The sequence below is a fragment of the Apus apus genome, chromosome 8 (assembly GCF_020740795.1).
Source record: "Apus apus isolate bApuApu2 chromosome 8, bApuApu2.pri.cur, whole genome shotgun sequence".
NCBI lineage: Eukaryota > Metazoa > Chordata > Aves > Apodiformes > Apodidae > Apus > Apus apus.
In genome coordinates, this window is record NC_067289.1 from 22,289,533 (window position 1) to 22,315,963 (window position 26,431).

At 41.1% G+C, this 26,431-nt stretch overlaps 1 protein-coding gene across 6 annotated transcripts in view; it reads left to right on the forward strand.

Annotated features, from left to right (window-relative positions):
* MECOM (MDS1 and EVI1 complex locus) overlaps positions 1–26,431 on the forward strand; it is a 332,845-nt gene that overhangs the window by 141,452 nt on the left and 164,962 nt on the right. For all 6 annotated transcript variants that reach the window (XM_051626185.1, XM_051626188.1, XM_051626191.1 and 3 more), the window contains exon 2: positions 7,846–8,195. In XM_051626185.1, the coding sequence (XP_051482145.1) occupies positions 7,846–8,195 (350 nt within the window). The remainder of the gene's footprint in view (positions 1–7,845; positions 8,196–26,431) is intronic.

Consider the following 26,431-nt stretch of genomic DNA (forward strand, 5'->3'; position numbering starts at 1 on the left):
TATAATTCACTCTGTTATCTGTCTTCATTATAATTTGGTAGAATAGTCATCTTTTATTACTGCTTTCTGTTAGAAAGAGGCATGTGATTTTCAGTGCTACTTTGTAACACTTTACTGTTTTAAGCTGAGAAGGTCTATGAATCAGTAAAAAGTTCAGTTGCACTGATTTATTACATTGAGATAAAGTTTCGTTTGTGTTCATTATAATACTGTAAGTTTAAGTAATTGTCTTGATTTTAAAATGTGCTTTTGCAGCAATAGGGTTTTTTTGCCCTGTCAGGGGTTGTTAACGTGTGTTACATTTTCTGTCTTACCCCAGCTCATACAAGTTCTGTTCCCAGGTAGCATTTTCTATATATAAGTGGCTGATCTCACTAATTCACTTTTAACCTTCCTGTCCTTAGTTTTCTCCTAAGCACAGTGGCTACTCATGCTGTGTCAGCATGAGAATATATGTCATGTTTGCCATTATGGCAATTGAACAATGAACAAACCTGATTCCTCCAATCCATTTTTCCTCCCTTAGCAGTGACCAGTACTCAGGGCTCAAAATTTCAAGGCAGGTTCCCTCCCCCCCCCCCCCCCCCCCCATCTTGGGTCTACTCCACACAGAGTCACAAAGTACATTAGTGAGTAGATGTTAGCTGCTGCAGTTCCACTCAGTTGAAATATTTTACAAAGGTACAATTTTAAGCTGTTAGTTAGAATTCCAGCGTGATTTGGCCTGCCTCCCAACCAGTGTGGATCTCTACAGGCTCCTTGCTATCTGCAGATTTGGTCCTCGGTATATCAAACCCTACCCCTGGCATTTCCCTCTCCTTTTAACCCACACTGTGTAACCTAGAAAAGATTTTTGAAAGTCAAATACATATTTATTCCATTGAAGAAACTTTATCAACCAGCACGAAAGTTTATTGGCTCTAGCTAGTGATATAATGGGTTGTTTAAACGCTGCTAACTGCAAATAATTTTTCAGCAGTGTTTATGATTGCAGTAGACTCTAACAGACCAGAAGTACAGATAACATAAATATTTCTACCAGAGATGATTGTACAGGAACTATAAATAAAATTAGACTTAACTTGTAAATAAATTCAGTGTGTGCCAGCCAACGTTTATAATTCTTTGTTGCTGCACATAATACAATAATTTATATGGAAAATGTACAGGAACACGAGCAGCCAGGTTTTGCTTTTCAGCTTTGCAGGTGCAGCTTCCCCCAACATCAAGGAGAGCAGCTCCTGTGCAAATGAAAGTAGATTTTGACCCGCAGTCTCTCAGTGCTGGACCCTAATTAAAAAGCAGTGTCTGGTCCACATCAGATGCTTTTGACTGTGTTACTCAATTAGACGTGTCTGACACTAGACAGAGCACCAAATGCTACTAGTTGTTGCAGGGGCTGATAGTGAGAATTGCCAGAGATGACGGGCGGGTCCCTGTGCAGTTACTATATTACAACTTTGCTGGTCTAGTACCAACACTTGGCAATGCGGAAATTATCCTCTCTCAAAGACCTGATGTTCTTGAGTGTCTGTAGCTTTCCTTCTCACTCTTCTGAACAGTTTTCTCTCGAGTCCTTGGTGCTCATCTTAACATCAGGAGTTCACTTCCGCTCGTAGTATAAGCCTCTTGTTTCAGGGTTACTTTTTGCAAACACGGTAATTTAAGAAGAAAAAGCTGCTTCCCATGCAAGGTAGATTTTTAATTTATTTTTTCAATTAGCTGTGCTGTTGTTACCAATGTGCATCTTGCCATGAGGCATGGACAGAAACTAGCAGCAACCCTTTATATGGGATGCTCCAGCCATGATTCAAACTGAGCTTCTTTTTCATTTCCTGTAGATACTTCAGCCCACGGTGCAGCACCCTGAGAGGCTGGTGACTTCTGTACTTCAGCCCCAGAGCGTGCTGTGCACAGGCTGTCTCTGGCTGCCTTTTCCTCCTGCCTTTGTGCAGCTTTTCCTACAACTCCCTCTTCTGCCGGCGCCGCAGAAGAGTTTGCTTTGTGCAGGCAGGCTTTGCCAAGTGTGTGGTGCCAGTGCCCTCTGCAATCTGCAGTGTCACCAGCAAGAAGGGGAAGCTGAAATCTGGGCACCACATTTTCCCTCTCATTTTTATACCTTAGCATCAATCTGAAGAAATTCCCTAACTTTGGCTAACTCCAGGACATGTGCTCTGGTGAAAGTCTAAAGTAATTACTTTGGATTTAACAGACGTATAAGAGAATCAGGATCTGGCCTTTAAGGGGGTCACCACAAGGGTGCTTTGGTCCCCCTTGCTCTCACTGCGTGGTCCCTGCACAGGGTGTTCAGGGTTGGACCTTTTGAATGTGTTCAGCACAACACTGGTTTTCTCACATCTGTGCTAGGGTCAAGCAGTGTATGTAAAATACCTGTGCATTTGAAGGCTAATGTCTGTGAAGGTATTTTTCCTTGGTAATTGAAGTAATGATTCAAGAGCTGCATTTTTCTCTGAACCTGCTTGCAATCTCTCTTGGTGTACAACCAAGCTTTCTATTTATAAAACAGTTTTTCTCTCCCCTTTTAGTTTTATGACTTTCACTTAACTGGGCATTACTAGCTCTATTTAGAACCCAATCTCATTTGATTAGGTATGTCTGATGCTTTTCACAATGGGGTCCTGCCTGGGGCCCCCCCAACTGTGTTACAATACAAATAATAAATAATCACCATCAGGACCAGCTTCACAGAGCAGTTCTGTGACTGGGGAGCAGCACAATCCAGTTTCAGGTACGTATGCTGATAAAACATTCACGTAATGTAGCTCTTGGCTAGAGTCCCACCTGAGCCTGCAGATAGTAACCCAATCTCTGCATGTTTCTAAAGCTAAGGATCCTTCTCTGTTTCTCCTCTAGAGGAGGTACAAGTAGCCTCCTCTGAGTGACGTGCCTACCTAGTATGGGACTCCTAGGTGGCTCCTGTTTTTAGTTCACCACTGGCTATATGATCCTCTTGAAGCTAATTACTTTTCTTCTTTTAATTTTCTGCTTTTCCTGACCTTCCTGTGACAGATGTGGATATATGTTGTAATCAATCAGTCCCTGCCTGTAACAGTTGTTTTTTTTTTTTTCTTTAATACTTGTTCAAACAGAAATTCAGATAAACATGTCCCATTTGTATGAAACAGGAAATGCCTGCCTACTTTTCAGATATCCCTGCAAATACTCCACGCCAATTTCCTCAGCACTGAATAGAAATGTTAGGTCAAACAAATATAAATGTTCTCTAGTCTCTTTTAAAGATCCAATTTAGAGCTTCATAATATGCTCAGGTCCACCCTTGCCTTATGGAGGAGAAGACACTAACTCACACTGTCCAACTATGTTTCCCCAAAACCTTCATTAATGCATCCTCTCCAAAGGCTTGTACCAGGCTAGTTCTAGCTAGTGGAGCTCAGACTCCTGATGTCTGTTCTCTTCCCACCAAACAGGGCCAGGTCCTTCCAATGTCTAGTCTTTGAGGCTAGGGCTCATCTTTCTCATCTTTGAGAAGCTGCAGGCATAAACCTAAGTGTATATTCTCATTGCAAAGACCCACTTCCACTTTTATCTCTGCTTTTCATGCTGCTCAAAAATCATGGTGTTAGAAACACTGCTGAAGTAGGCTCTCTACTTCCATCCTACCTTTATCCAGAGTAATCAGCCATCCAGATGACTTGAGATTAAGTTGCTGATGTCCACGTGCATGAATCCCAGCGCAGAGAACTGAATTTCTGTGCTAGATGATTTATCAGTCAGTATTTGTTTTAAGAATGTATATCCTCAGGTACAAATTGCCTGAAGAAAGGGAGAATGGATAGCCTGTGTGGGTGTGTGTGTTTGTTAGGGGCGGCTTTGTGTCTGGAGATCTGGATGCAGAGTCGATTCCTAAAGGACTTTGTGTGAACTTTGAGTTGGAGACCACTTTGAAACCCTGGTACATGTAACAGGCTAGCTTGTCCCCTTGATGAGAGATGCTGTTGTGTGGCATTTCAGCTGCAGAAAGGCATCATCTCCCGGGATGCATGACCCAGTGTGCTTTTTGAAAGTAGCATGCCTTTGCTAGCTGGCAATTCCAGCCACTGGAAAGCAGTTTGGGTTGCATTCAACAACCTCTGCCTCCTGTGGTCATTAGTGCCTCTTACCTAATTGCTCTTGGAGAGGAAGAGTGTGTTGAACTGCTAAGCAACATCCAAATGGAAGGAAGTCCTCTCCCCTCCCAGCCATGCATAGGAGCCCTCTTGGTCTCAAAGTGACCCCAGGTCCTGGAGTTACGGTGGTAGCTTTAGCACATGGCTCTCCCATCCTCATCAAGCACATCCCCAGCAGGCAGCCATGTGGACTCTTTCCTGCTGGCATGCCAGGTTGTGTCAAAAGTGCAAACGCAGGTGTCCACCCTGGTCATTTAGTAGCAATTAACCTTTCCTCCTTGGTTTCCTGTGAAGCTTGCTTATGTTTTTATTGTAACATAGCAGTGAAGAATTTTATGGAGACTAATATCTAATCTTCCACGTGACCTAATCCCATCTGTTTCTTTATCAGGGACCTCAGTTTTATTTCATCCCATTTCTAATGGGGATAATTACTGAAATTTAAAGAAGCCATCTTGAATTTCAAAACTGCAGTGCTGTCTGTGTGAATGATTTGCAGTTCACTAAGAAAATGATGCTTACCAGCCCAGTCCCTGGGTCTAATCCTAACCTGACAAAGATTTTCTATTTGTGAATATCCCACAGTTTTGTTAGAAGTCCCTCTGTTCCACGTGAATGTAAATAATGAGAATTGTCCCACACCCTTTGACAAAGAAGACTGGATCCTGGTTCATGTACATTGATTTTAATATAGCTTTTTCTATCATTAATTTCACAAATGTATCTTAATGGTCTTCTTGTCTTTTGGTAGGTCGTAATTCAACTCCTTGTTTATTTTGATGTTCTAAAATATGCTTATGCTAGAATATGTTGCTCTTTCTGGCAGAATAATATTTCAGTAATCTGTTTCACTCACACTGTTAGGGCTTTAGGATATATAGGCGTATTATATTTTCCAGAGCTTTCAAAACTGAAAGCCCATGTTTAACGACGACATTGGGTGTGGTTGCTGGAAATCAAAGGAGGCACAATAGACCCAGCAAATGGACTTGTCTCCCTGCCAGCCTTCCAGAGGCCAATTTATCAGCTGCAGGTTTGACCCTATATGGCTAAAAACGAGTGTAGCCAGAATGACTGAGATAAGTATAACTGAGGCCTTTGAGTCTGCAAGAGAGAAATTAAACTGGACTGTCCCTAGGGGAGAAGAAACATCTGCAAAGCTGTGCTTGCTCAGGGTTTGAGGCTCAGCTTGGGCAGGCTTGTGGGCAGGCACTGCTGGTGAGTGGGACTGAGGAAGGTGGCCCTGTAGGGGGGAAGACTCAGTGTGCCTGAGTCGTGCTTGCTGTGACTTAAACAATTTGGTTGAGCTGTTTTGCGGAGGAGAGTCAAGTGTGGCACAGGGAGAGCCTTGGTTTTATGGGGCACTGCTTGGTGGAATTGGGAAAATGGCAGTGCCTGTGTGAGACAGGCCTTTTAAGAAGGTTGAGTGTCATGCACCCAGCTGTCATGGAAAATCAGTAGGATTTAGATGCCTGAATTTTTTAAAGCCCCCCTTCCAGTGAGCCATGTGCTTATCATCATCCAGATCACTTTCCTTGTGTGATTTCTCTTCCTGCACCCCTGTGTATACATGGGTTAGGGTTTTTTTTTCCTGTTTCAAAAACAACTGAAGCCTTTTAAGCAGGGCTGCAATCTAAACAGTTGGGGGAATGCATCTGAATGGGAGCAAGCATGCCCTGGGTGGATGCAGCATCACTGCTGGCCTGCAAAGACAGGGAATGCACTGAGTTTTTGGGATGCTCTGGAGATGCAGACCAGCCTCTGCCACCTGTGCCACCACACTTGAGCAGAGCTGTGTTTGGGGACAGCAGCAAGGCCAGAGATGGCTGATAACACGGTTGTTTCAGTGCAGGGTGAGATGGAAGGTGACATCCAGGTGGAGCTGTGTCTCTATCCTTTTAATGTCTTCTGTCCTGTCCCTTGGCGTGCAGGTTGAGTTTTGCTGTGAGCGGGAAAATACAGGCATGGGTTCATAGGTGCTACACACAGAGCAAGCTCTCTGCACGGGCACCTTCATGAGCTCTTGAGCATCTTTGCCAAACTCAGCTCTGCTGAGCTACCACAGGCAGAATTTCTGAAGCACTAGTGATGGAACATCCCTGTGTGTCCTTCTCAGCTAAATGGTAGATTCAGTCAAGATTTTTGACTTCTCAGAGAGCCAGGTATTAGAAAAGTGACAAACTGATCAATATTGGGGCTAATTGTTAAAGTGCAGGGAGAGTCTGCCAAACCAGAGGCTGAGGCAAAGGGTAGCTGAACTTTCTTGTGACACGTATGAGGTCATAGCCAGTGCCACATAAAAGAAAGAAAAACAGTTCATGGCTGTGAATAAATTGCTCACAGATGAAGAATCCAGTTTGCCAGTCATGTGATGGGAGCAATCTATTCCAATGATTTGTTATGTCCCAGTGTTTGTCTTAGGCAGTACCAGAAGCATGAAAGTACAGATATAAAACTGTGAGATAATATGTAACAAAGATGTGAGAGATAATGGGCTATGACCAGTTTCTAGTGGAAAAGGCATACGGTGCTAATCTGCCATGGATAGTTTCTTAAATGAGCAAGAAATTGAAAGAACATTTTAAAGTTTCCTGTTTCTTCACTGAAACAGAGTCATTCTAAATGCCAAGCACAGCGTAACACTTTAATTTCTGAGCCAACCATATTATGCAAATATCCTTATGCTCAGATCTTAAATACCTGATCTCTCGATCTTATTCCTTGGAGAATAGTATTCTCACCTCCTATTTATGTTAGAAGTAAGTGGAATGTGTTCTGGTATGCAGGAAAAGTGCAGTAACATTAATAAAGTCAAATGAATGTAAATAATTAAGAAGGTTTTATGTTTTTTTCTTTGCTCCTTGCGTGTATTATAGGGTTGAGTACTGTATGGCTGAGGCAGCTAAAGCCCCTGCTCAAGTCAGTCAGATTTTTTTATCTAAAAGGAATGTACAATCAGCCTTACGTTTTGAGCTGTCAAAAACAGTGAGGTTTTCTTTTTGCTGTCTGCTGGCTAAGGCCCAGAGATGAAGGATTTTTTTTTTTAATGGGTTTTGGATCTGCCCCAGGTTTTTTTGCAACTGTAAGAGGAGAAGTTTCATGTTCTCTATAAGGTGCTGTTTGGATCCTGAACTTATTTTAGACCATTGCATTTCTTGGAGGTCAATGGTAAGACACTGATTTACATCGGCTGAAGTTCTTGCCAAGAGTTGTGTGGTAGGCTGGATCCTTTCTTCCAAAGACTAATTGGAGGCCATCAAACTTAATTTTGGCTACTTTAAGTTCAATCTGTCTCTCTGAAAGACCAGTAAAGCTTTCCTGCTTTTCACTTCACTTAGATTTCAGTTGTAACTTATAATGCTGGCTTTCAATTGTAATTTCAAAGAGTAGGCAATGCAAAGCACTATGTCTGGGACCAGACTGGACAATAGGGTGTGCCTGCCTGTACATCTGCATGTAATTCCCTTGCTTGTGTTCAATGATGTAAACCACTTTTGATGTCAGGAATATTGAGAAACTCTGTGTACCTCCAGGCCTATGATAGGGAAAAGGCTCCTTCCAGGCTGCAGGGCTAGTGATTGATGAAGGTGCTGCCCGCCTACCAAACTGTCCTCTGTTTCATGTGCAGGCTGCAAGTGTTTCATATGCAAAACCTGTCAGGATATTTCAAATCCTACTGTTTGGCTTTATTTTCCAGGTGATGAATGTCTGTATGAAAGCTTTCCTGAACTTCCTTTGGAGGAAGTGCCAGAAGCTGATGGAGAGGCTGCAAACATCCCGTGCCCAATGTCTGTCAGTGTTCAGGAGCTGTCTTCTCCAGGAACCTCCAACGAAGCTTTCACACCAAAGGAGAGCTCTCCTTACAAGGCTCCAATATACATTCCTGATGACATTCCCATTCCCTCAGAGTTTGAGCTTCGAGAATCCAACATTCCAGGAGCAGGATTAGGGATATGGACCAAAAGGAAGATTGAAGCAGGGGAAAAGTTTGGCCCTTTCGTAGGAGAGCAGCAGCCACACCTTAAAGATCCCGGTTACGGTTGGGAGGTAAGGCACTTTACATTCTTTCGGTCTGTTGAACTCTCTTGTGTGTCTATAAACACAGAAATATTTGCAGAATTTGAGTCTTATCCTGCAGCAGCCAGGGGATATTTTTGTACACTGAGACTGCTTCGTGGCCTTTCAGGGTATTTCTGGATGGCAACAGGAGTAAATTAAAAAAGAGAAAAGAAGCAAAACAGGCATTATGGTTGCTATTCATGCATGAAATCTGTCTAGGTGGATGTTGGTAGGTGACGCCTATTTTGGGGAAGGAAAGGAAGATTTTGTGTTGTTGGAATATTTCTGTACCATTTGTAATTTTCTCTTGTGCAGCCCTGCAGTATGTCTGTGGGTGAGGGATTTGCAAATGACACTGTGATACCTATTTGAAAATAAAGTGGGTGCTGTTACAGAGTTGTGCATCACCACTTTCTGTCAACAGTCATTAGTGCAGCCCTAAAATCTAGTCTTGTGTGGCTAAAATTGCTATGGAAGAACCTCGTGCTACTTGGGGACTTTGAAAGCTGGGGTCTTGATCCTGCTTCCATTTACCTTTGTGGGAATTCTGCCATGGATTTGGTGAAAGTACATTTGGACTCTGGTGTCAGTCCTAAAGCACTTTAGGATGATGTGGCTTGTGTTACTTCTGTAGGTGCTCAGAGAAATTTTGCTTTTCTTGAAGGAGCCCAAGGGGTAACATGCTTCCTTGCTGTGATATCACTGTGGAGTTGGCTGAGTTGCAGGTCCATGATCAGGTCTTGGCTTTAGACCTCAAGCAGTGCATGTTGCCAGTTGTGTTATGGTCTAACAAACCTTCTTGCATGGTTTTATTCATAATTTTAACAATGTGCTGTAGAAGCAGAGTGCAATCTCTGCTTTCCATCTGCACATTTCCTTTGGTTTCTGATAAGAGGAGAAGTGCAGAGTTTGCATGGGTCTCCAGGGGCATGACTGACCTCTGGAGAGTTAGTAGGTTCATTTTCCCAGGAAAAATGGAGTTTTGCTGTGGAGCGGAGCCTTGCAGATATGGTGGAAAATGGAGGTTTGATTTCCTCTTAGCTGTCCATAAATACTCTGCATTCATTCCAAACTTTCCACCCAGTTGTTTAAACTCTGGTGAGTCCTGTGACAATGTGACAGAATAATGTCAGGAGAGACTTGGCAGCACTCTATCAAGTTAACGGACCTTGATGTAGTATAATTGCTGGTGAGAAATCTTTATTATTTGAAAAAGGCACCAGGAAGCCATAAAATCTGACTTTTAACCACACAAGGATTAAGCTCAGCTATTGATAACAGAAATTGGAGGAAAACTGCTGGTACTTGTCTGTACTTCCAGGCTCAACATGTACCAGAATTAGTGTATTTTTGGCTGGATCATCAGCCTAATATGGTAGCCCTACTGAAATAATGGGAAACCTGTTTTAGTTGTCACACTCTTAGATGATGATTGTGTTCTATGATATTAGAGACTAGTTTTCCTGGTTCAAGTATTTGGGATTTTTTTAGCCTGTGAAATCCAGACAAGAAATGCATATGTTGGTAGTGCTGGAGGCCCAGCTGGGAGACTGAATCCCTTTCAAGCTGCAGGACTTGTGCCATTTGAACAGTGTTATGTGTTTGGGACAGCTGAGGAGAAATTATTGATAAGTGTTGGAGCAAAATCACACAAAATCAACAGTCGAGACCCTCTGCAATTTGGCCACTCATCTAAAAGTACTCTGCAGTGCTAAGGGGAGCATGACACAGAATATTTTCCCATCAAGTGAGTTAACTACATTTATTGTAATTGAAGGGAGACAAAGAAATGCTGGTTACCAGAGTTTACACAATGAGTAAACCAGCATGTAGTGAAGGGTAAGGCTGAAGATGTAGGGGACCTGTAGTGCTGGAGAATAGCTTCCCAGTGCCTATCCCAGGCCAGATGCTTATCATGACACTATGGAAACCACTACTACCCTTAGGCCTGTGCTTTGGGATGAAAAAGGGAGCAAAGCGCTGTTACTGGTGTGTAAGCATAAGCAGGGACAAAGGTACCATGGGAAGGTGAGGGAAAGATGTCCTTTATTGAGGTCTAGGTGTGGACTTGAGATGATGAGCTTTCCTGGTATCAATTTTTCTACCTGAAGAGGCAGTTTATGAAAATGAGCATTTCTCCTGGCAAGTGTCAATAAGTCAGTTAGCAGACAGCAGGGAAATTTGGTCAGCTGTACTGATATCAAGGTGGGAACTGATTATTACATTTTAAATGAACCCAAATTTTCTGTATGGTATTGACTATGGATTTAAGTTACCTTGTGGTATAAGAGGGTTTAAAATAGTGGGGTTTTTTCCACAATGATTCTTGCTTGCTGACTAGATTGCACTTATGTAGCTTCTGTCGTGATACTCTTCTATATTTTATTATATGTAATTTCTAGAATAGTTCATGGTGCTGTAGAGGTCAACTGTGTCTGATGCCTTCAAAAGGCAAGATTCCTTCAACCTGCTTGAATGGCTTGCTGGTCCCACACACCAAAGAAAACATTTTTGTGTTCTGATTTACTCATTTCTTCACATCACTTGTGCATCTCAGAGGAACACATAGTGGGGTTGCAACGTGGCTACTGTTGGTGTGCTTATTTAATTCTCTTGAATAGACTCCATTGCAGCTACAGTGAGGATGACTGATGGGAAAATCTTCACATTTTATCCACATTTTTCTGAGTTTAAGGTGAAACACTGAACATACAATGGGTTTAACTTTCAAAGATGATGAGGAAGAGTCTCTTCAAGTGAATAAGTAACATAAACCTAGTAAAATACTTTTTGAGGGAAATATGAGCAACTTCCTTAGCTGTTTTCTGATGCTGATATATTAGGGATTTTGCTATGAAAGATTTGTTCCTTTTGTGCAATTGTTTAGGACTGCTAGGTAACCTAGAGTCTCAAACTAGAAAATTTCAAACCAAAACCCCAGGTGTGCATTGCAGGGAAGAGTTTATAGCAACACCCAAATTTGGTTTGTAACTATGTTTTTGGAAAGGCCGTTTTTATAAAAGGCTATGCTAAATTCCCCTGCCAAAAATTGTCTTAGTGTTGGGTATTTCCAGCTGTGGCATATTTCTAACTTCCAGTTGTGACTGATGTCCTTCTGAGCTGATACCAAGATTAGCCTGCAGTGGTGAGGAGGGAAGTGGGAGCTGGAGTAAATATTGCTGTTAACTTTTGTAGCCAGGCAATTGACAATGCAGAAAAATTTGCTGGAGAAGTCTGAGGAATTTCATGGGGCCTGTTCCTGCATTCCCTTATAGCAAGACTCCCTACGGCATCGATGAAGAGTTTTGTCAGAGCTAACACAGCAACACAATGTCTATTGTGTCCATTTATATACTTCAGCTATAAACCACACTCTGGAATTTGTTGTGATATAGTCGTGCTTGGGTCATAATTAGAGTGCTGGAGAGCAGTTTAAATGAAAAGCCATAAATTTGAATTTTATCTCATTTTGTGAGTCTAGAGCTGAGCATTATCTAATCAGGTATTGGTTGGCTAAAGTACAAATCGAACAGGGGGTCACTGGACAAGGGGGAGAGGTCGAGCTTTTTTGCAGTTTGTCACCAAGGTTTTAGTATTTGCCGGCAGCGTGAATATCCGAGGGGGTCGGGAGGCTGGTGCTCAGCGGTTGTTTGAAAAGGGAAAATTGACTGCTGCTTAATCAACAAAGAAAACAAGCTTTTAAGGGATGGCAGTAATTTTTTTTTTTTTAAACAAAAGCAAGGGAACACAATTTTAGTGATTTCATCATGGTTCATGCCCTGCTATGAAAAACAACTGGGAGAGTATTTCAAAGAAAGGCTTTGAATAGGTCGCATGCACCTATCTTGGACCAGCTTCTTCTGGCACACGTCGGATGTTCAAATTCACATCTTTTACTGGTATAGCAAACTCAGTGTCATTCATAGGTGCAATTTCTTCACATCTTTTTTTTTATCCTAAAATTCTATTTTTTTTCTAGGAAGGCAAAACTAGGAGCAATAAACTCTAATAAATCAAACTTGTCACAGAAGTAAAAATATTTTAGAGCTTTATGAAGCAGCATATAATCTGTTTATAGGGCAGAGTATATTTTCCTGTCATGACAGTGAGGCTGAAAAACATCACAGGTTTGGTAGAGTATGCTTGAGTTGATGCAATTACTTCTAAATGGAAATTAGGAGGCTGTTTGCCTATTTGTTTCTCACTCCTGTCACATTTTTGATGTGCATCTTTAGGGAAAGCTGGACAACTTCTTAAATTGTTTTGGAGTAAAAGCTTCCTACTGATCAATAGAGACAGGAATAATTGCAATTCTAGGTTTCAATTCTTTGGCTTTCAGCATTTTTAAAATTTAGGTTTATTTGAGGTTCTGGGGTTTAGCTGTACCATCTGTCTTTATGAAATTTAAACAATAATTTACAAAATGTAAAGACATAAGCTTTTAGAGATGGAATAAAATGTGAATGCTCCTAAATTCAGCTTGAAGCACCTAAACTGTTATATTAGCATTTTTGTGCTTAGTATCCAAAAACTTCCATTGTAATCAAAGGGAGTTACTGGCTGATTCTGCTCTATGTATATTATCCCTGGTTTTTGGGGCCCTACTTTGGAAAATCGCTGTCAGAATGTTGAAAGTGGCATCTGAATCTTTTAGCAAAACCAACAAAAACTGGCACAGGATTCACACATCTATTCTGAATAACCCACACTGGTGCTGAGGGAAAAAAACTCCCTTATAGTCAGTGAAATCACACAGAGAGAGCAGTAGATACTTTTGCAAACAGGAAAATTGAAAGGAACGAAGTCTTCATCACTGCAGACGATTTTTCTTTGGGACATGGAGCTGATCCTAGTGTTAAGTAAAAGCACTTCAATTTTCTGTTATTGTGTGACACTTTTCACACTGCACTGACTTACAGACCAAATCTTGACCGTTTTCTTGAATCATCTTACAGAGCATTAAAGTGCAAAGCAATTCCTCACTGGACCAGGTGGATGGAAATTGGGGAGATACCTTGCCTATGTTTTCTCCTTATGTATGGATTTCAGCTGTACAAAGGCCCCCAGAACCTTTGCAAAATTATTATTAAAGCAAAGCCTGGAACAGGAATGTGGGTTATTCTGTTATTTAAAATTAAAAAGGAGTAATTTATTTTATAGTGGGGGGGAGGGAAGGCTTTTAGATCAAAACAAGACCAACCCAGTCTTGCAGATAGTGTATTCCAACAGGCAGTTGACTTCTGGCAGCTGCAGGTGGGGGGACATCCTTACCTTTTCCTCAATACGTAGATGAGGTTTTATCCCACTTGGAGCTCAGCTTTGCAAGGCATGGAGCACTCTGGCTGAGATCCAATAAAGCACTTAGGCAAAGGCTTATCATCAACAGGATTACCCAGGTGTTTGACTTTAGCATGTGCTTAGCTGCTGTGTTAAGCTCTCTGCTAGGGACATAGTGTTCAGTGTCACATCAGATGGAGTGCAGACCGTATGCCTTGCCTGGGGTGAGTATGCATGAGGGTGCTTAAGGCACCCCTTGAAAACTGCCTACAAAGAAGACATTGCGTATGGTGCTTATAAAGCTACCTGTCTGAATTCTTCTGTTGTTTGCATCTGTGTCTTGTGGTGAGGCCGGGACTAAGTCAGATGCTTCGGCAGCAATGGGAGTACTGTAGCAAGGTGGACAGATGCTTCATGAGGTATTCCTTGGAAGTGTTCAAGGCCAGGTTGGATGTGGCTTTGAGCAACCTGGTGTCCCTTCCCAGGGCAGGGGCTCAGGACTAGATGATCTTTAAGGTCCCTTCCAACTGAAACCCTTCTGTAATTCTGTGAGTGAAGTGTCACTCTAAGAGGCCATGTCAGTTATCATTCCAGCCCTCCTACATGCCAGCTTTCTCCCTGCTCAGAGAACAGACAGTTTCTAGTTACAAATGAGCAAACATCAGGTACTCAAATAGCAAGATAAAAACAGGTGGACTTCATTAATTTTGAATTAAATATATTAACAGGAAAAGGGGGCTTTTGGTCCCTTGAGTTGTTTTGTGTGCAGTGAACAGTGTTAGGACCCAGAGTCAACACACTATAGTTTACTGTTGTCTTTCTCTACTGTTCCTTACTACTTCAGTTCTCCTGATCCTCTAATTGACACTATCAGGCAGTCTTACTCTGTGAGTTTGGTGGGACATGATGCTCTGTTTTTTTTTTTTTTGGACAAAGACCCCAGCCTTCCCTTGCTCAGGCAAAGCTGCTGCTCACTGGAAGGGGGGGAGAAGGAGCAAGGTCTGCAAAGCTCTATTGTATTGCATGAGGTAGCTGAGACGCTTTAGTGGCTGCCAGGGGGGAGGTGCCACTTCCCTCTGTCCTGAGCCAGCTCTGGCACTGGGGCTGCTGCTCACAGTGTTGATAAGCCACTGAGACAACCCAAAGCCAATGTGGCAACAGCATCAGGAAAAGGTTTTTGGCCAGTGCGGTAGGCTGAGGGGTACTGGTGTGTCACAGCTGTGAAATCTCACATAAAAAGGGCAAGACAGCATCTTTGTCTCAATTAAACTGGAAATGGTTTGTGTAGAATTGTTTCTCCACTCATGACAGATGCTCCACCATGTCCTTGACCTTGGGGACAGGAAATGGCCTATTTTGTGGCACAGTCTAAAGCTACAGAAACCTCTCTGTAGGTTTGTGTATGTATTCCCCACTGAGGTTTTAATTTAATCAGGAGGAGCTTTAACTCCTGAGGGAAGCAGAGTGAAACCATAAGGGTCAAGTGGACTTTAGAAGTAAGAGGGGGAGAAGGAAGTTTTGTTATCTCCTTCAGAGCAGAACTGGGGGGATGTTTCAGGAACTTGTGTTCCTATGCAAAATAAGGTGGTGGTTATTCCCTCAAATGCTACCTGGGTAGATTTTGAGTTCAATAGCATTTTGTCCAAGCAGGTAATAGCAGTAAATAACCTAAGAGAAAAGCTGACATTGGAGTAGATCTGTGAGATTATGAAAACATGGAGAAAAATCATTGTGAGATATGCCAGATGTCCCTTTGAAAGACAAAAGCTGTAAATTGAGTTTAGCCATTTATAAAGACAACATCAGAAAGAAAAATAAAAAAGACAGAACTGAAGAGAATGATAATTGCATCTAATAGAACTGACAAACAAGCATAATTCTTCCCATTAAATAAAGATGTTATAAAAAATTTATTATGAAATGTCACATTATGCAAGCCAGGATTCGAAGATGAGCTCTTTGCATTAAGTACAGTAGATGCCATTAAGGAAAACAGTCAATATGTCACTAAGCCACGGCCTGTAAAATTAAATTGATTTGGTAAATGTAAGTAAGATAGATTTGTTTGCTTTCATCATCAATTTTGAGTGGGTGAACAGGTGATGTCACCAGCCAGGGAGCGATAAAGATGCAGGACCATCTGGAAAGCTTTGTGATGGATGGGCAACTGCTTTTGGATAGTGACAGTGCTGTGGTACTTTGTCACTTGGGATGCAGTACTTAATAACTTTTCAATACCATCATAATAAATTTCACTGCCTTATTAATATAGAAATGGTGAGTTATTACTGTGATGGCTATTGTAAATAACAAGAGATGCAGCTGTCAAGCTGATTGTTTGGGCATGTTTCTTTAAGCAACACAGTTGACTTGGGATAATCAACGTATGTCTATACCAGCAGAGTTTATTGCTCTTGTCAAAAGAAAAAGCTGCATTATTCAAAAATTATATGAAGTCCATAATAAACAAGTTTAATATATTATCAGACTTTTCCTATAAGTTTCCTAACACAGAGCAATAAATCACTTTTAATAACGCTTTTCCATGTACAATAATATCCTTATGCTGTAATGTCCTTTCCTAACTATTCACCAAACAGAAAACTTCTGAAAAAACAGAAAGGTATCTCTCACTTGTCAGAACACTTACAAAATTAAATCTCCCTATTTCATTAAAAGGCTCTTTTGATATAAAGCTGATGGGCTCTTGCTGTGTCTTTTTTATTTTAATTGAGCAGATGTAGTTAAAAGTAATCTATGACAAAGAAATACAGACAAAATTATAACCATGTGTCCCTAAATACTTGCAGGAAAGAGCATCTGTGGGTGTTTTATGAAAGCCCAGGACTGCTCCGTGACATTGCTGCTAATGTCATCGGGCTGAGGGCTGGAGAGAAACAAAATGCATAGATAGTTGTTAGCAGAAGATGAATTACCAGATCAATCATTTAGCACCATTCAGTGTATTATACCATTGTTCCCTGGGAAGATAATTAATTCAATGATGTCTTTCTTATTTGTGCAAAGAGGCACAAACTTCTTAAGAATATCCAAAGCTCTTCAAACATATTATTTCTGGAGATCCTTTTTTTTAACCCTACTGACTTTGCCTTTCAGGCTCCAGCTTTGTCCCTCTTTTCAATTAAATGTCTCTCCACCATTTCTATGACTGCTGAAAAGAGAGCCAGCAGTCTATTAACAGGCAATAAAGTTCAGGAAGCCTAAGACTAGTTTCTTGGGTCAGAGGTGAAAATTGCATGCTAAATGAAACAAAGGTGTGTCTTGATGGCTCAACAAGGAGTGGAGAGACGAGCGTACATGTGGGCAGGAGGAGACAGTCATCATTAAACAGAAGCAAATGAGGACAGGAGTTAGTGTACAGCAAAATGCTTATTAACCCAAATGAACACATGCACTTCAGAGGATATAGCACTGAGGTTTGGCATTTAAACCGTGCATGATTTAATGATACCATTGAAATCTGGGCATTTGGTCTAATAAAGACATCACTAAGCTCTAAAAGCAGAACAACAAAAAACCCACCCATATTCCTGCTGGCTAGAGCCTGCGGATTGGGATCTGTTAGTCAGAATGGTACAAAAATACATCTATCTGCAATAAAGGGGTAGAGAAAAATAATTAGATATTAGAATTTTTCCACTCTGGAGAGTATTGATAAGTCTTTGATTGACATGACAGCCCTCAGGTTTCCTGGCTGAACAGCAGGTGGCACATGCAGGAGTGAAGACATGCCGTAATCCAGCCCAATTTCACATGAACGTGTTAACTTTGACTCAGAGAATAAGCAGTGATTTGGAAAAAAAAATTACAAATATCATGGAGCCCTTCCTTTAACGTGCAGTCCTACTATTTAGCTTGAAAAGATGTAAAAGTTCCCTCAAAAGGCATAACATTTCATCAGATAAAGCCTACGTTGTAAAGGGGCTCTTGTGTGTAATTGATTTCCCAAAGTGTAGTTCTTAGTCTTAACTTGATGAAGTGTATTGGCAATATGCACAGAGCAGGTTGGACTTTGCTTTCAATGAGTTTTCCCATGCTGTGTTGGAGACCTGGTGTGGAACTGCTTGTGGTCTCTGAGAGTAACTTTCAACGTCTTTCTATTTTTTTGAAATGGCCTCAAGAAATGGGCTTTCTAAGAGAGTAACTATGACTATATATGTATTTTATTCAAGATTAAATCTGCATATTCATGTTTTCTGAGAGATTTGCAGTCACAGTATTTCTGTCCTTCTCTGGCCCTTTTATTTCCTCCCCATCTTCCTCACTTTATTTTTCAGAAGGTCACTGCTATGATGGTCACCTTTGCCTTTGGCAATGACCACGTATGCAGTCTGCTAACCAGGCTGTGGTTGCCTCTTAGTACCTGCATATGCTGTAATTTTCTGCTGCATCATTTCCTGTCTCTGCTCCTTTCACGTTGGTATTCCAGTGTCTCTTGGTTCATCTAGGCTCAGTGCCTCATTGCTCATGGATACACATTCTGCCCATACACTCCTTCACACTCTGCTCTGCTTGAAGCATCACCACTGTCATCCTTGGCAAAGCAGCTCAGCCCCTTAGCAGTAGGGGCCCCCACGATTTCCTTTCAAAAGTTGAATTTCTCAAACAGTCTCTCAAACTTGCTGGTGTGAAAAAGGCAACATCTCAACTTCAGTCCTCAAAGCCTGCTCCCTCCTGCTGATGCAAGTGAAGCTGAGCAAAATGTTTTGAAATAAGTGCCCTGTTTGCACACTCATGTAAAAAAAAAAAATAAAATTACAACTTGAACAGAAGGTGCTGTGTGTGTAAAGAAACCCTTGTGGCAGGGTACTTGTGACTTCTCTGGAATTTGCATTCAAATACTTGTGTACTTCTGGAGTATTTTTAAAACATGATTGTCTGCTGCTGCTACCCATGGCAACACTGCACCAGCAGAAGACTAAAATACTGGTTTTCAGCCCTAGCATTCCTAAATAAAATGCAGCTCATTGCAACAGCTTCACTTCAGGTGTTATTTTTTGAGAGTGTGAGTTTGGGTTTAGAATAGGTGCTTGAGTGTCTTTTGTCCCCATGTTAATGCCCCTGCAGCAGTGGGAATCAGAAGGAGTGAAATGATGACCTGGAGTAGCAGGTGGCTCCAAACAGAACTGGATTAAAGGTGAAATGGGGCCCTGGTCCCATCCAGCCAGGAAAGCTTCAGCTAGCCCAGGACACCCACACCATACCCTGCCCAGGATCCCTCCAAGCCCTCCCTACCAAGCCCACCACCACAAAGCTCTCAGACCTTCCACAGCAAAGAAATTCCCCCAACTGGGTCTCAAGCAGCCCTGCCAGGATGATGAGCTGTAGGCTGTGCCCAACATTAAACAGTGGAGGGATTAAAACCCAATTTGCCTGATTCTGATGGGCTTTGTATAATTTTTCTGTGCACCAGAGGCATTTGATGTGTTTGGAAAATTCAGCAGTGGCATTCCCCCTCCTGTGATACTGCCAGGCTTGCTCTGTAGTGCTGAAAAATCAGGAGAAAAAAAAAAAAGCCTTTAGTGTTGGGAATTATAAATAATTTGATGCAACAGGTTTAAGTTACCATTTTTGTGGTGAAAAGAAAAGCTTAGCATGATCCAGATTTTCCTTGGTTTCCTCCCATTCTGCTGAGAAGCAGAGGTATTCACATTTCTTTGTCTAACAGTTTTATAATGTCTTAAGAGATTAACAGTGAGCATGAATGAGGGGCTGAGGATTAGACGACAAAAAGCCCAGGCCGGCCACTACCTTGTTTGCACATTTTACATTTTTCAGCATTGCTGAGCGAGTATAGAAACTAAAGAAAGATAATAAGGACCAGAGTCCCAAAAGTGTTTAGTGATTCAAAAAAATTCAGATGCCATGTCAGAACTGACAGAATGATGGAGCATTATGTGGCAGGACCCACTTTTTTGTCTTAGGGTAAGCTCTCGCCCTGAGTGAATGCAGATGTTATCGCAGGATCCCAGACAGACAGTCAGTGAAATGTGACAAGCTGTCAGCAAAGTTACACTACGTTGAGTTTGCTAAAATATCCCAAAGCTTTATACATGGCTTTATATATATGTTATATATATATATAAAACTCTTAGCTTGATCAACTGGGGAAAAAAAGGAGAAGAAAAAGAAATGGTTACAGTAACAACCTTTCCAGTCAGGAATCCTTTGAATGGTTCAGACATGGCTGTAAAAGTGTTTTAGGAGTAGAGGAAAATTATCATCTGAAATATTTTGAAGGTTATATTGGCACCAGTAAAATTTCTGAAAGCAAAGCCCATGCATGGTAAGGCTGTTAACCACATGTCACCCCGTGTCAGTCCTTCCCCACATGATTTGGGTATTTACCCCTGTGAAACGCTTAGTCAAATCAGTAATAGCAGCCAGCAAAAGTGAATCCTACCAGCACTCAGCTTTCTCTGTAGCAGGGTATCAGCTTCAAAATAGGGGGTTTGTAAGCAATTGAAATTCCTTTACCATCTTTTTTGTTTGTTTGTTTGTTTTTTTAACCTCAGAAATAGAATAAAATGAGCTGGTAAAACTGCAAACTGAACGGCAAGAAAGGATGTAATGGGACTTGGTTAAAACAACACTCAAAAATATGTCAGGATAAATCAATGCAAATGAGTTGAATTCAGATGCTCTGAAGTCAGTGAGGTTCAGAAAATTACTTTTGTTTTGAATTTTTGGGTCTGCAAGAGAGATTTGATTTGTAGATATTGTAACAAGATATAAGCTTTTAAAATTTTGAGTAGAAAAATACGGATCTCCTTCTGCATAATCTTAAGCGTTTAACTCTTGAGGAATCTGCAATGAAGTGATGTTATTTATGTGCCAACACACTCCTAGGACAGGCTTGTGCTCAATGTTTTTTTGTTTTAACAGTTTATTACTTAAAAATTATAAATACGTACTGGGAAACTCAAATATTTTTACACATGCTACTGATTTTCACTTTTGAATTAGGACTGTGTCAGATTTGAGCTTTTACATAATTAGAGAACAGGGAACCTAAAATACCAATGTTTTCAATTTATTTTACAGATTTATTTTAGAAGTGTATTTCCTTATACAGGCAAGAAGTTTTGATTTGAAAATGCCAAAGTAAATTGTGTATCTGTTTTGCAAGTAATTATGTAAATCATTCACATGAATCCCTTTAATAGTTTGTATTCCTATTACTGTTAGCTTAAGCTTAAATGTAATGAGAAGGCTGTTTATAGTGGCACAAACTAATATATTTTGCTAGAATATGAGTTGCAATGTGTTCATTCTCTTCGAAGCAGAGCAGAATAATGCATGTGATTTATAATCAATTTAGGTCTCCTTTTGAATAAGATGATCTTGCGTTATTTGTTTCCATATATTGAAAATATTAATTTACTTCTGGAAGCAGGGGAGAAAGGAAAACATGCCCAGCCACTATTTAGTGCAATTTGTGTTATAACAAAATGCTTTGCAGCAACCTTCCCTGATTCTGAAAAATGGGATGCAAAGACGCTTAGGAGATAACACCTCTCAGTGTTTTTGCAAAAAAACCCCAACCAAACCCAAAACAAACTCTGAAGTAAACAACCTAACTAAATTACGCATATGGAGGAAATGATTGAGAATATGTTTAGCTGGTAATCGCACTCATGCTGAAGTTTTAAATTTCATCTGTCTGCTCAGATCTATTGTGATCCATTAAGTGGCTTCCTTTTTTTCCGACAAATTGAATGCTGCAACTGCAAGGAGCTCTTTTGTTCTTTTAATTCAGTCAGCATGGAAATGATTTTCTCATTTCAGGCCCTTTTCTGTCCTCTCTTCATTGTGTCAATAAAATAGAGTTGTGCAGAGCTGCTCTAATCAGCTTAGAGTGCTAATTCATTGCACTGGGATGCTATCTGGGTCTGGCTACAGGTGGGCACTATAAGGGGTCAGTCTCCAGGGGAGTCTAATTGTGTGTCTCTTGGGTCTTGTTTGAAGAATAACTGAAATGTCCAGCCCTGGCTTAGGAGAGGAAGGGAAATGGCACAAACATTACACAGGAGCCAGAACACTCTCTAGATCCATCACAAGGGCTCAAAGTTGTTTCCATTTTGACACTAGGGAAGAGAATGCTTCAGTGGCAAAAGGTTATTACGAAACTTTGTAGGTCAATTTTTAAATTTAAATGAGAATGTTATTTTGAGATATAGGTTTGCAAGAGGGACATGGATGTCGTGGTGCTGGTGAGGGCTTTTGGGGGGAGGTTGGCTTTTAAATTTTTGAGGCTTTCAAAAGGCTAATGGAAAAAAAGGCAAAGGCATTGTTTAGATAACAAATCCTCTCTGCATGTGCCAGTCCGGTCTGTAGAAAGGTTTCACGAGGGCTCCAGAGAAGGTTGAGTGTGAGGGAGTCTGCCCAGTGCCCAGGAAATCCTTGGGCTGGACTGCCCCAGGCTGACCCTTGTGCAGAGGGGTTCTGCCAACACAGGAGGGGATCATCTGCCCTGGGGTGCATCCTTGCCTCTGCCAGCCCTCAACCCCCAGGGCAGCCCTGGCAACTCTTCCATCAGGGGCTGAGCAGCAGAGCCCAAATTTCCCAGACAGATGTGACAGATGCTGCCAAATTGCTTCTTGATACAACGCCAGGACCCCCAGAGATGTTACAGCACTTGTTATGCAAGACAGCAGAGATTGGCATAGACAAAGTAGCAACTTCAGGGCTCCTACCAAATATTTTTCAGCACCTTAGAGCTGGCAGAGGAGTCCTGGCACACCTCCTCACTGGGAAGGAAGGGCATGGCTTGTCACAGAGCAGCCAGTGACTCTGCGGAAAGAAAAAATGCAATAAAAGTGGTAAATGAAATGGAGTAAATCCTAAATTTCCTTAACAGCATAACAAAGTATCAAAGAGACTTTATTTGGACAGCATTTTGGTTTTAAATTAGCATAAAGGTAGTCCCACAGAATGTATTTTCTGTGCCCATAATTGTTTTTACAAAAATTGGGCACTTTTTGGAATTACTTTTAAATTACTTTAAAAATTCTAGTCTGGAAAAAAAAAGTTGGGTCCCTCCCAGCCTCTCTTACCCCCGTACCACTGATGTTCTTGTTTGCTTATGTGTAGGAAAAGAGGAGAGGGCATAGCCATGGCCCTGGGGCAGAGACAGTTCCTCTCCTGGAGCACAGGGGGTTTGGGGAATGGGACAAAGTCTCCCAAAAGCTGATGCCTTTTCTGCAAGGGAAGCCAGTGCTGGTTCAATAAAGGATTTTGAGGTAATGTGGGCTCTGCAGGGCATCGAAGCCTCATCCTTTGCTACTTCCATGACTAGGGTCCTCCTTCAAAGTGGACCTGATTGAATTTGGACAGGTCTGTTCCCCATTGGTGTATTTTCCACAGGAGAGATAAGCTTGTCAGTCAGCTGCCACCATGAGAATTAATTAACATACCTGAAGACACCCCTGAGCAGGAAATCATAGTGCTGCTCCGTGATTTAGGGGTGAACAGGATCCCTCTATTATCAAAAACTCCATCAGGGAAGAGGAAATTAAGTTCCTAATTAGACAGTGTCCAAAGGAAGAAGTGAGGCATTGAAGAGATGAAGAAAATTGAGAGGTAGCTGATGCACGTATCAAGTTAATGATAGAAAAGGAAATAGTAGAGCTTGAAAGGTCACTGACCTTATTAGGCTGGGAGAAAAGTAGTAGATCTTCAAAAGCTTTCACCTATGATAGGTTGACAATGTGTGAAGTTCTCTAGATGGTCAGAGAGGAAAGACAGCCCAGAAAGAGCATGGGAACAAATTAGGTAGATTACAGTGAACTGCATAAATGCAGCATGAAAAGCGTATTTAGAAAAGAGGAATTTAGTGTAGAAATAGCCGGAAATGTTTCATTATTTGATGAGATCTCTTTTCAGTACAAGTACAGGATTTTCTTTCCCTCTTAGTAATTTTATTTTTTTTTTACTATCAATTAAATTCAATAATGATCCCTCTCTGGGTATAGCACTTCCCTAATGAAGTATTTGCTTTCTGCTAAACGGAAATATTTCAGTGGTAGCCAATTCTGACTGTTAACTTCAGTCAGAAGAAGACAGTCCTGCTAATAATAGCTTCAACATTAGTTTTTGGATATAAGGAACATGTTCTGCATCACTTAGTGAAAGCATTGCAGGTTTTTTAGGGGTAAGAGACTTTTACGTTGGAATACCAAACCTGGCCAGCTGCAAGACTTTTAAAGGCTGTTAGAGGGTATTTTCTCAGTAGGTAAAAAAAATCTCTGGCTCTTTAAGTGAGATATTACAAGAAACAAGTCTATAGAAGTCAAATTAAATACTCTTAAAGTCTGCCTCCTCCCAGTCTCTCTTCCTGCAGCAGTTTTGTGCTGTACGTGGGTGATTTCTCAGGCCTGATTAAAATCCTCCCTGCTGCTTCATGTACAAGTGTGGGGCTGAGTTTAGAGGTAGAGTTGTTTCTCTGTCTTTCTGGTAAATGCTCAAGTTTTCTTGTTCTGACTGTCGGTGGGAAAGGGGGGGGAGGAATGCGAAGAAGAAGAGGAAATTAAAAATACAGCACTGCCTATTTTTCATGCAACAAGGCCAGTCCATTTCCAATATAACATAATAGCAGTTTTTCAATCAAAATAAATGAGTACAAAATCTCTGCTGATAAAAAATGGATGTAGCTCCATGACTTTCCTTTAACATAAGCAGACCATGATCCACTCCAACAGTACCAATATAAACCTGATGTAAGGAGAGACCATAAAAGGAATCCCCTCACCCCCCCCTTTTTTTTTTCTTTTGCTATATGAAAGTTTAGTGGCCTTTTTTAAATGCTATGAATGACAAGGACTTCTTTTAAATAAATGCTGTTGTATTCTGCAATTGAAAAAGTGCTTGAGAACTAACACTACCATGTAATGTTTCACAAATAAGGCAAAAGATGCTTCTTGGATCTACCTGGAGGAGCTAAGAGCTTTCCCGTCATTGGAAAGAGAAGAAACAGTTTGCTTAATGTTTTTCTGGTGCTTGTGGTCCTGTCCTGAAGCTGAACCACACTGTAGGCCTCCAGCCAGGAGGGCAGAAGTGCTGCTGAGCCCACTGGCAGAAGAGCTGCCCATACTTCCATCCTTGCGAGGGCTCTGTAGAAAGACTTTGTGGTGCTGAAGCTCCTGGAAATGGAGAAGGGCTGCCATCCCCCATTAGATGTGGTTTGTAACAGCATTGTCCTGTTTTCACTCATCACGGTGGAACCTTTCTACTAGGCTAACAAGGCCCAGGGTAATGAGAAACATGCCAAGTTTAAGGGAAAGAGGAGTCGAACCTACGTACAGGAAACAAATGTGATCAATTACCCCAAGTGTAGAGCTCACAGATACCTTATCTTAAGGCTTCTTAAAATAAGAACTTGATTGTTTCCAAATGCCTCTAAGAAGCTAGTGATAGAAACGCATTAATACAAGAGACATGTGAAATTTTATTACCTGAAAAAATTGTCATTATTACTTCTGAAGATACAGAAGAATCAGCACAACTGTCTAACACATGATTGTAGCAATAAATCTTCAACTACCTGTGTGCAGGCTGTACACATAGAAACAGAGTCTTAGCATTATACTGTTACAGACATTGAAACAATATTTCAAAAAGCCACCAGTTTATCACAGCATAAAAATCCTCTTTTGCAGTTTATTTTTATTTCATTGGGTTTTTTTGTTACCACTGGACTTATTTCTTCTTCAAAACAAATATTTTCAAGAGGTTTTCCTGGTGATTCTTCTTCTTGTAGGTGCTACACAGTCTGTGAATGACTACTGAACTCAGGTTGACACTGGAAATGGAGATTTTTAGCTGAAATTTCTGACAAAGTGTGTTTTCTGAGGATAGAGTAAGAGTAGGGAGAAATGTGTAATGGCAAGCTCATACTAAGGTACAGTCTTGACCCAAAGTTATGTGCCTGCTAGATTTTTAATGTAAATCTACGTTTAGGACAGGAATACTTTCCTTTTTATGAAATTGCTACTGTCTGTAGGAATGTCACCCGTGGATGAACTCACAGGAAAAGGGAAGGCACCGAGGGATATCTAACATGCTCTTTGCATGCATGCAAGTCCCTTGGGCATCAGCAGGAGTTGTACATGAGGTCTGGTGGAGGTATGTGACCCAAAAGCTCACAGTTGCATTAGAGTAATTGCCTGAGATGGACTTGGCACCACTTTTACCTTGTGGGTGGATTTGCACAAGTTGAGACTGTGACTCTAGAGCCAGGCAGATTGTGTCCACTGGTTTTAACAGGAGGAACACCAGGCTTTTGCAATCCTTCCTACGTATGATGGTATTCAATTAGAAAGCAGGTTAAAAGCTGGGCACTCAGAACCAATCTATCAGTAGAAGGAATCAAAATACAATGTTGGTATTTTTTTGTCAGTAGAGAGTCCAGATTGGATTTCCAAGGAGTCTGTTCACTCTGTAAACTCACCCTGATCCACCTTTGCATAACGTGGACTGAAATGAGAGCTAGGACATTTAAATTTTGGTAGACATCTCTTGATGTAGGTGTCTTTACACAAAAGGTTTTTTTGCTTCATTTAGCAGGGGCAGGCTTGTTTTCTTTAAAATGTTTGTCTCTCTCCTAAGAGGACAATTTCAGCAGCATCTTTAACATGCTATTCTGAGTCATTGCTTTGTGCTTGAGATGACAGCTGAGTTGTTTTTACATTAATGCACTTTTACTAATTCCAAACAACAAGGTTCTTATTATAAGTAGTTATTTAGGTGCAGCTTAAACTCTTCAAACATGTTTGTTATAGTGATGCATGGGGTCGTCATTTCAGGGACAACGCTAAAATGTTTTTAAAAAATAACTTTCAGACATTTAGCTGGAATTACATTCGATACTGACCTGTTATGGTTTATTAAAGTTCTGCACTTTAGCCTGGAGACATTTGCCAGTGCAA